The following is a 9975-nucleotide window of genomic DNA, read 5'->3' as shown; positions in this document are numbered from 1 at the left end:
GTCGGGTGAGGTATACTGTGTCGGGTGAAGGTATACTGTGTCGGGTGAGGTATACTGTGTCGGGTGAGGGATATTCTGTGTCGGGTGAAGGTATACTGTGTCGGGTGAAGGTATACTGTGTCGGGTGAAGGTATACTGTGTCGGGTGAGGGTATACTGTGTCGGTGAGGGTATTCTGTGTCGGGTGAAGGTATTCTGTGTCGGGTGAAGGTATTCTGTGTCGGGTGAAGGTATATAGGTGAGGTATACTGTGTCGGGTGAGGTATACTGTGTCGGGTGAGGGTATTCTGTGTCAGGTGAAGGTATTCTGTGTCAGGTGAAGGTATTCTGTGTCGGGTGAAGTATACGTCGGGTGAGCTGGTGAAGGTATACTGTGTCGGGTGAGGTATTCTGTGTCGGGTGAGGGTATACTGTGTCGGGTGAGGTATACTGTGTCGGGTGAAGGTATACTGTGTCAGGTGAGGTATACTGTGTCGGGTGAAGGTATCTGTGTCGGAAGGTATCTGTGTCGGGTGAAGGTATACTGTGTCGGTGAAGGTATACTGTGTCGGGTGAGGGTATACTGTGTCGGGTGAAGGTACTGTGTCGGGTGAAGGTATTCTGTGTCGGGTGAGGGTATACTGTGTCAGGTGAAGGTATTCTGTGTCGGGTGAAGGTATTCTGTGTCGGGTGAAGGTATACTGTGTCGGTGAGGGTATACTGTGTCGGGTGAGGGTATACTGTGTCGGGTGAGGGTATACTGTGTCGGGTGAGGGTATACTGTGTCGGGTGAAGGTATACTGTGTCGGGTGAAGGTATACTGTGTCGGGTGAAGGTATACTGTGTCGGGTGAGGGTATACTGTGTCGGGTGAAGGTATACTGTGTCGGGTGAAGGTATACTGTGTCGGGTGAAGGTATACTGTGTCGGGTGAGGGTATACTGTGTCGGGTGAAGGTATACTGTGTCGGGTGAGGGTATACTGTGTCGGTGAAGGTATACGGTGAAGGTATTCTGTGTCGGGTGAGGGTACTGTGTCGGTGAGGGTATACTGTGTCGGGTGAAGGTATACTGTGTCGGGTGAAGGTATACTGTCGGGTGAGGGTATACGTGTCGAAGGTATTCTGTGTCGGGTGAAGGTATTCTGTGTCGGGTGAAGGTATACTGTGTCGGTGTCAGGTCATTAATCTGCTTCCGTAATGAGGTGACATTGTCTCCTTCCGCGTGGTCTGTGCCACGGCTGGAATGACACACACACACACACACACACAGACACACACACACACACACACACACACACACACACACACACACACACACACACATACACATACACACACACGTCTTTATTCTCTCTCATAACTCACAAATTCTGAAGGTTTTACTGGAACATTTGCATACACTTGTTGGCCCAAAGACTAATGCGTCGGTAGAGTCGAGGTTAATTAACACTGCCATTGAGGGGTTGTGGAAAGTGTGTTGTTTGAGGACTTGATGTTGGTGCCAAATTGCTCCAGCCTAACCTAACCTAACCTAGTCCTGCGTAACTCTCACCTAACCTAGTCCTAGCGTAACTTCACCTAACCTAGTCCTGCGTAACTTAAACTAACCTAGTCTAACCTAACTCACAAACCTAACCTCAATCCTAGTCCTGCCTAACCTGACCTACTCCCGCTTAACTTCTTAACCAACCTAGTCCTGCGTAACTTAAACCAACCTAGTCCTGCGTAACTTAACCCAACCTAGTCCTGCGTAACCCAACAGTCCCGCGTAACTTAACCTAACCTAGTCCTACGTAACTTAACCTAACCTAGTCCTGCGTAAACCCACCTAACCTAGTCCTGCGTAACCTAACCTAACAGTCCTCGAATTAACCTAACCTAACCCCACCTAACGAAAGATCTTGTGTTGTAGAGCCATATATATATTTATTATCTTTAGAGAGCATTACCCCGACACTCGCTGCTTTATGTCACAGTTAAGGCGAAGTTGGAAATGATTTGTGGGCTCAGTGTCTAGCGCCGGCGACCAGTAAAGATAAAACCTTGTACAGCAATTGAGGTTGGTAGTGAGGTTAGGGTTAGGTTAGGTTAGGTTGAGGTTGGGTAAATTAGGTTGAAGTTTTGGGTTGGTTAGGTTGTTGGGGTAAGTCAAGCCAGGGGTTGTGGTAGGTTAGGTTGACAGGTTAGGTAAAAACAAGAGGTAGTTCGGGCAATAGTGCTCCAGGTAGTTCGATACATGACCTGTGGTGGAATGTGCCGAGGCTGCTGTTCACTGTACATAATTGATCACTAATAGAGCCTCGTGAATGGCCAGGAAGGAAAATCAACAAAATGTAAAAAGAATTGATGTCGTATTTACTGTTAAGTTCAGGAGGTGAGAGTTTACACCTGTGGGGAAGTATGTACACGTCATGGTGTCTAAGTTACCTGTATCGTGGAGAGTGTAGTAGTGACAGGTGTAGTGGTGATAGGTGTGAAAGGACAGGTGTAGTGGTGATAGGTGTAATAGTGACAGGTGTAGTGGTACAGTTGTAGTAGTGACAGGTGTAGTGGTGACAGGTGTGGTAGTGATAGATGTAATAGTGACAGGTGTAGTGGTGACAGGTGTAGTAGTGACAGGTGTAGTGGTGATAGGTGTATAGTGACAGGTGTAGTAGTGACAGGTGTAGTGGTGACAGGTGTTGTAGTGACAGGTGTAGTACTAACAGGTGTATAGTGACAGGTGTAATAATAACAGGTGTAGTACTATAGGTGTAGTGGTGACAGGTGTAGTGGTGACAGGTGTAGTGGTGATAGATGTAATAGTGATAGGTGTAGTGGTGACAGGTGTAGTAGTGACAGGTGTAGTGGTGACAGGTGTAATAGTGACAGGTGTAGTACTAACAGGTGTAGTACTAACAGGTGTAATAGTGACAGGTGTAGTACTAACAGGTGTAGTACTAATAGGTGTAGTGGTGACAGGTGTAGTGGTGACAGGTGTAGTACTAACAGGTGTAGTACTAATAGGTGTAGTGGTGACAGGTGTAGTGGGACAGGTGTAATAGTGACAGGTAATAGTAACAGGTGTAGTAGTAACAGGTGTACAGCTGACCCGGTTTATCATTTAGTCAATTTCTCGATCAGTTAACCACACCTCACTGCCTGACGCAACTATGTATACGATATCGGCGCCACTTAACATACCACCACCTCATTTTCAACCACAAGCTACAGGTAACTCTACCAGCTGTCGTAGTAAGAGTCGAGTAAAAACAGACACACGAGAACGGTCAGTAAACAAAACGAGAGACTTGTGGTCGTGTGTTATTCATGCCGGGAGGAACGCAATGGAGCCTCGACGACACCTGCTGCAGTGTTAGTCCTATCCTCTCCGGGGTGTTACCTTGAAGGAAATAAAAACAAGGCGGAGGAGGGGGTGGAAAGAGGGAGGGGGGAAAAGAAGGATGGAGGTAAAGATGGAAGGTCAGATGGTAGGAATGAGAGGGAGGGAGGGCAGAAAGGAGAGGTGGTAATTGGGATGATAGGAAGGAAAGGAGGAGTAGAAGGAGGAAACGATGGAGGATGAGAGGGGATGAAGGAAAGGGAAGAGGGAATGAAGGAAACGAAAGAGGAGGAGAAGGAATACACAAGTAGAGTTGTATTAGAGTTTAGTGAGCTTCTTCTTGTTCCCACAGGTACTCCCAATAAAGGCGTTTATGTTACAGTAAAGTGTTAAGACTCTCAAGTGTGTGAGTGTAATGAAAGTGGAGAGTGACCTCTTTCCCTTCCTCCAAGTTTTCCCGCGGTTTGTCTGTCTGGTCTCCCTGTGTTGACTTTACCCAAGGAAAAAATAAGAGCGGGGCAACAATTGTTTTGGCAGCCTTTTGTGGGTCGTTTTGTAGCGTCAGAAAAGTGTTTTATGTTGGCGGCTTGACAAGAAGCATGACCAGCGGTGCCCGAGCTTACCTGTCCGGGCTGACCCACTCTACCTGTGATGCTAGTTATGGTAGTTTGTTGCGTCTTATTGTCACACACACACACACACACACACACACACACACACACACACACACACACATATATATATATATATATATATATATATATATATATATATATATATATATATATATATATATATATATATATATACATACAAGCATACATAAATACATACATACATACATACATACATACATAACATACACTTACTTTGCTGTCACTTAGAATCTGGAGCCCGGCAACGCACTGGTACAAAATTATCCTAGAAACTGTCTTCTTACCGAGATGTCAGGCCCCTTTTGGGATCCCCATTCCTACCACAGGTCTCCTCTCCTGCGGCCGTCGTTGTATTGTGAGAAAAGTTAGCAGGACTCGTCTCTAGAGAGTGATTGGTTCGTCTTCTAAACCACCACCACCACTAACTAACGTCTCTCTTTGTCTCACTAAATACACCTAACACACACACACAATGGCGTCTATAAAGTACTGAGACTACCAGTTTTTCTCTCACTCTCGGCTGAGGAAATGAGTTTCACAGTTGAGAGTGAGAGGTTGGGGTCGGTGTTTCTTTTGGTCCCCCCCTCACTCGCTGCAAGTCTGGTTAGTGAACATACATACATACATACATACATACATACATACATACATACATACATACATAGCAGACTGTAGTGACCTGTGTTGTGCATTAAAAAAGTGATCCTCGGTCGCCGTGTTCACTTGGTCGTTAAGAGAAATTCATTAATTCGTTGCCGTGAGGAGGCGACGTTCTCTCCCTTTCCGCTCGGTCTGTGTCACGGCCGGAATGCCATACACACACTCAGGTCTCACACCCAACTCTTAAGAGCTTCTCACGTATTCAGAAAGCCAACATCGTTTATCAGACTTCCTGGCGACACTCGGGATTAAACTACGCGAGCAAACTGTTGTATCTTGAGAGGGGGGAATTATTTTTTTCTTTTTAGGGAGAAGTTCCGTAATTCTTGAGTGTTGGCTCGTGTCCTTCCCGAGAACACGACCGGGTGGGGTGGGATGGGGCGGGGCGGGGTAGGGTGGTGGAAACGCGACAATCTGAATATAAGGAAATTGACGTGATGATGTTTATTGAGGGTGTAGAGAGTAAACAAGTGTAGAGGCATAATGCTGATTTGTTCTGTGTGGAGTGTTGACATAGATGGGACGGCAGTGTGGCCAACAGGTTACCCATTGTGGCCCAGTAAGTCTCTTGTCAGGCGCCTGCAGAAGGCCACCGCTCGCTCCTATTACTCGTAACATTTTTACCCACTTTTATTGTTTTTTTGTTTGTTTATCGATTCCTGTTGTTGTTTTGAGTAGTTGTTCATAAGGATTCGACTCAATTGAATGTACCCAACCCAACCCAACCCAACCCAACTCAACCAAATAGAATTATTCTTTACGACACAAATTTGTGATATAGCAACATTATGATCCTGTTTTGCTGTTTTTTGTTAAGATTTTTATATTTCATTCTTAATTTCCTGGATTGAAAGAAGTGCATTAAGCCTCCCAACATAACAAAGGAGAGAAAGAGTACTAAAAGGAACACACGGCGAAGAGGAAAGTTTAGATAATGGATTAAGTTAATGGATTAAGTTAATGGATTAAGTTAGTGGATTAGGTTAATGGATTAAGTTAGTGGATTATTTAAATATGATGACGTCTTCTTCACACTTTTGAATATTACCCAATAAAGTTTATTTCACCTGATGATTAAACACCCTAACCTAACCTAAAGGTATATGGCAGGTGTCTATTACTGTAGGGACCAGAAGGTGAACTTGAGGGCTGCTGTTGGTGCATGAAGGGAGGGACACACACACACACACACACACACACACACACACACACTGTACGTTAATCTTGACTTGGTGTACATGAAAGAGGTCAGCGGAGGTGGCTGTTGTGGAGGAGGAGTCAGTTTAGTGTTGGAGGTTGAGTGTAGGGGAAGGTGGGTTGGGGCGAGGTGAGGTGGAGGGGGGTTGTGGTGTGGGGGGGGGGCGACTCTAACGTTATTACTGGGTCTTATAGTGACACAGGTAATTATCTAGACCAGGTAGGTAAATGAACCTGTCTGAAACCATGACCACACCTGGGTAATATACTGTATGTCAGGGAGAGGAACTGTGAGTTAGAGGAGCCTTGTGACCCAGATGTGGTGTGGTATGGTGTGGTGTGGTGTGGTGTGGTATGGTTTGGTGTGGTGCGGTGTGGTGTGGTGTGGTGTGGTGTGGTGTGGGGTGTGGTGTGGTGTGGTGGTGCGATGTGGTGTGGTGCGGTGTGGTGTGGTGTGGTGTGTGTGGTGGTGTGGTGTGGTTGCGGTGTGTGGTGTGGTGTGGTGCGGTGTGGTGTGGTGCGGTGTGGTGTGGTGTGGTGTGGGGTGTGGTGTGATATGGTGCGGTGTGGTGTGGTGCGGTGTGGTGTGGTATGGTGTGGTGTGGTGCGGTGTGGTGTGGTGCGGTGCGGTGTGGTGTGGTGTGGTGCGGTGCGGTGTGGTGCTGTGCGGTGTGGTGTGGTGCCGTGTGGTGTGGTATGGTGCGGTGTGGTGTGGTGTGGTGTGGTGTGGTATGTGTGTGGTGCGGTGCGTGTGTTGTGGTGCGGTGTGGTGCGGTGCGGTGTGGTGTGGTGGTGGTGTGGTGTGGTGAGGTGTGGTGCGGTGCGGTGCGGTGTGGTGTGGTGTGGTGTGGTGAGAGGAAAGACCAACAATGTGTAGAATAACGCCGAGGATTTATTAATGGTTTGTTTTACTCTTGTTTTTCCTCATAAATATCACCACACGTCATTATCTCAGCGTCACACAGTCACCGTAACAACAGAGCATCACCGTCACTCAACGTCTTACCGGTGTCCCCGTCCCCCTCGTCCCCCTCCCCCTCGACCCCCCCGTCCCTTAGGTAGAGGTCACCCGCTGAACGATATACAGTAGACCTCGCCAGGGGAACAGGACTGGGACTATGGGATTGGCTTTTCTTGATAACACAAATAATTCTCCTTGTTGACAAAAAGGGAATTCGAACCCAGACCGACAAACACACTAGGCCTAAGACATCTAGTAGAGAGACCTAACACCTACTGACGATAGTTGAGATCGTCGTGTACATCGTCTTCCCTTCATCCACACCCACAGGTTCACATGAGACACACACACACCTTAGGGGGGGACAAATTACATTGTTACTGTAAATTTTCCAATGTTTTACTATCTACTTCGAAACTCTTGTTGGTTCTATGTAAACACGTTGCCTTGACTCTCATTAGCGTGTCTTTATTGATGTATTCAGAGATGATGTTTTAATTCTCTAGTGCTTCTTGGATGATCTTATTAGGTTAGGCTAGGTTAGGTTAGGTTAGGTTAGGTTAGGTTATATTATATTAGGTGAAAGAAACTGGGGTGGCTAATCTTCAGGTGATCCGTACTCTTTGTTGATAGAAGTGTAGTCTAGGGTAGCAAGGTGTAAATCAGGGTGTTGTATAGGGTGTAAATCAGGGTGTAGTCTAGGGCAGCAAGGTGTAAATCAGGGTGTTGTATAGGGTGTAAATGAGGGTGTTTAATAAGGTGTAAATGAGTGTTTTATAGGGTGTAAATCAGGGTGTTTTATAGGGTGTAAATCGGGGTGTAGTCTAGTGTAGTAAGGTGTCAATCAGGGTGTTGTATCGGGTGTAAATCAGGGTGTTGTATAGGGTGTAAATCAGAGTGTAGTCTAGTGTAGTAAGGTGTAAATCAGGGTGTTGTATCGGGTGTAAATCAGGGTGTAGTCTAGGGTAGCAAGGTGTAAATCAGGGTGTTGTATAGGGTGTAAATCAGGGTATAGTCTAGGGTAGCATGGTGTAAATCAGGGTGTTGTATAGGGTGTAAATCAGGGTATAGTCTAGGGTAGCAAGGTGTAAATCAGGGTGTTGTATAGGGTGTAAATCGGAGTGCAGCCTAGTGTAGTAAGGTGTAAATCAGGGTGTTGTATAGGGTGTAAATCGGAGTGTAGTCTAGGGTAGCAAGGTGTAAATCGGGGTTTTGTCTAGTGTTTTGGTAATGATTCGTACATAAGTTTTGCCCACAAAGTTGTATAGAGAAGTGTGAGAAAACTTTTGGAAGGTGTTGAAAAAAATGAGATATTTACTGCCACTCATCACCATCATCGTCATCACCATCATCATCTTCATCATTATCATCATCACTATCATCATTACTACCATCATCATCATCATCATCATCATTATCATCATCATCACTACCATCATCATCATTATCATCATCCTCACTACTATCATCATCATTATCATCATCACTACCATCATCATTATCATCATCACTATCATCATCATCATCATCACCTACCATCATCATCATCATCATCATTATTATCATCATCATCATCACTACCATCATCATCATCATCATCATCACTATCATCATCATCATCACTACCATCATCATCATCATCATCATTATCATCATCATCACTACCATCATCATCATTATCATCATCATCACTACTATCATCATCATTATCATCATCACTACCATCATCATCATTATCATCATCACTATCATCATCATCATCACTACCATCATCATCATCATCATCATCATTATTATCATCATCACTACCATCATCATCATCATCATCACTACCATCATCATCATCATCATCATCACTACCATCATCATCATCATCATCATCACTATCATCATCACTACCATCATCATCATCATCAAGTGTTGTTCGTGAACTTGGTTGAAATAAGTAGGACACATTGATGAATTTGAAGAAAGTTGACTACATTTGTTGGTAGTCTCTCCTGCCTTCCATCCCCTGCCGTCTGCCCCGCCCCGTCCCCGCCCCACCCCAGCCTCTGCCCCGCCCCACCCAGCCTCCGCCCCCGCCCCGCTCAGCCCTCGCCTCGCCCAGCCCCCGCCCCCTGCCTGCAATCTGCCATTAAGTTTTGTGTATGTAGCGTGAAATTGGTTAGGGTTAGAGTCTGTGGTATAGAATGACCAGGTAAATAGAAACGAGTGAGAGGTGTGAAGGGGCTCTCAACAGGTGTGGAGGAGGATGCAGGTGTGGAGGAGGGTGCAGGTGTGGAGGAGGGTGCAGATGTGGAGGAGGAGTCGGGTGTGGGTGTGTAAGAGGAGGAAGGTGTTGCTTTGGGGGAGGAGGAGGAGGAGGGTATGGATGTGTAAGAAGAAGGGGGTGTGGATGTGTAGGAGGACGGAGGTGTAGGTGTGGAGTAGGAGGGTGAGGGTGTGAGTGTGGAGGAAAAAGGTGTGAGTGTGTAGGACGGGGTGTGGAGGAGGGGTGTGTGGATATTGAAGGGTCGTTCTGGATGACATAAAGATTGCGAACTAGTTAGGTTAGGTCAGGTAAGGGTACGTCAGGTTAAGGTTTGTTAAGAACATAAGAAAATAAGGAGTTTGCAATAGGCCGGTTGGCCTGTGCATGACAGCTCCTGTCGAGAGTTACTACCACTCTATCATCCATGAATCTATCTAGCCTCCTTTTAAAAGTTTCCAGCGTTTCAGCACTTACTACAAAGTTGCTAAGCTTGTTCCACTCGTCTACCACCCTATTTGTGAACCAGTTCCTTCCTATCTCCCTCCTAAACCTAAACTTATCCTACTTAAATCCGTTGCTACGAGTCCTATCGTGCTCGGATATGATAAGAACTGTATCTATATCTCTTTATTGATTCCTTTCACCCACTTAAATACTTCTATCATATCTCCCGTACTCTTCGTCTTTCTAGGGAATGCAAGTTTAGTTTCTTTAATCTATCTTCATATGGAAAGTTTCTAAATCCCGGAATCATTTTCGTCATTCTTCGCTGCACCTACTCCAGTGAATTGATATCCATTCTATAATAAGGGCACCATAACTGAACAGCATAACCGAGGTGCAGCCTGAATAGCGCAAGATATAATTGCAATATGACCTCCGCACTCTTATTACTTACACTTCTAGATATAAACCCTAATACTCTGTTTGCCTTATTTTGACCATTA

At 45.7% G+C, this 9975-nt stretch overlaps 1 protein-coding gene across 1 annotated transcript in view; it reads right to left on the bottom strand.

The window, feature by feature from the left end:
- Window positions 1–5234, bottom strand: part of LOC121862715 (leucine-rich repeat extensin-like protein 5) — a 5251-nt gene extending 17 nt beyond the window's left edge. Inside the window, exons 1-2 of the mRNA XM_042361031.1 lie at window positions 5163–5234; window positions 1–1120 (exon numbers count right to left, since the gene is read on the bottom strand). The exon at window positions 1–1120 is cut by the window's left edge and continues 17 nt beyond it. Coding sequence (XP_042216965.1) covers window positions 1–1120; window positions 5163–5234 — 1192 coding nt within the window. The remainder of the gene's footprint in view (window positions 1121–5162) is intronic.
- Window positions 5235–9975: the final 4741 nt, after the last annotated feature.

This window comes from Homarus americanus, unplaced genomic scaffold, assembly GCF_018991925.1.
Source record: "Homarus americanus isolate GMGI-L3 unplaced genomic scaffold, GMGI_Hamer_2.0 scaffold39553, whole genome shotgun sequence".
In the NCBI taxonomy this organism is placed as follows: Eukaryota; Metazoa; Arthropoda; class Malacostraca; order Decapoda; family Nephropidae; genus Homarus; species Homarus americanus.
This window is presented reverse-complemented; position numbering and strand designations above follow the sequence as displayed.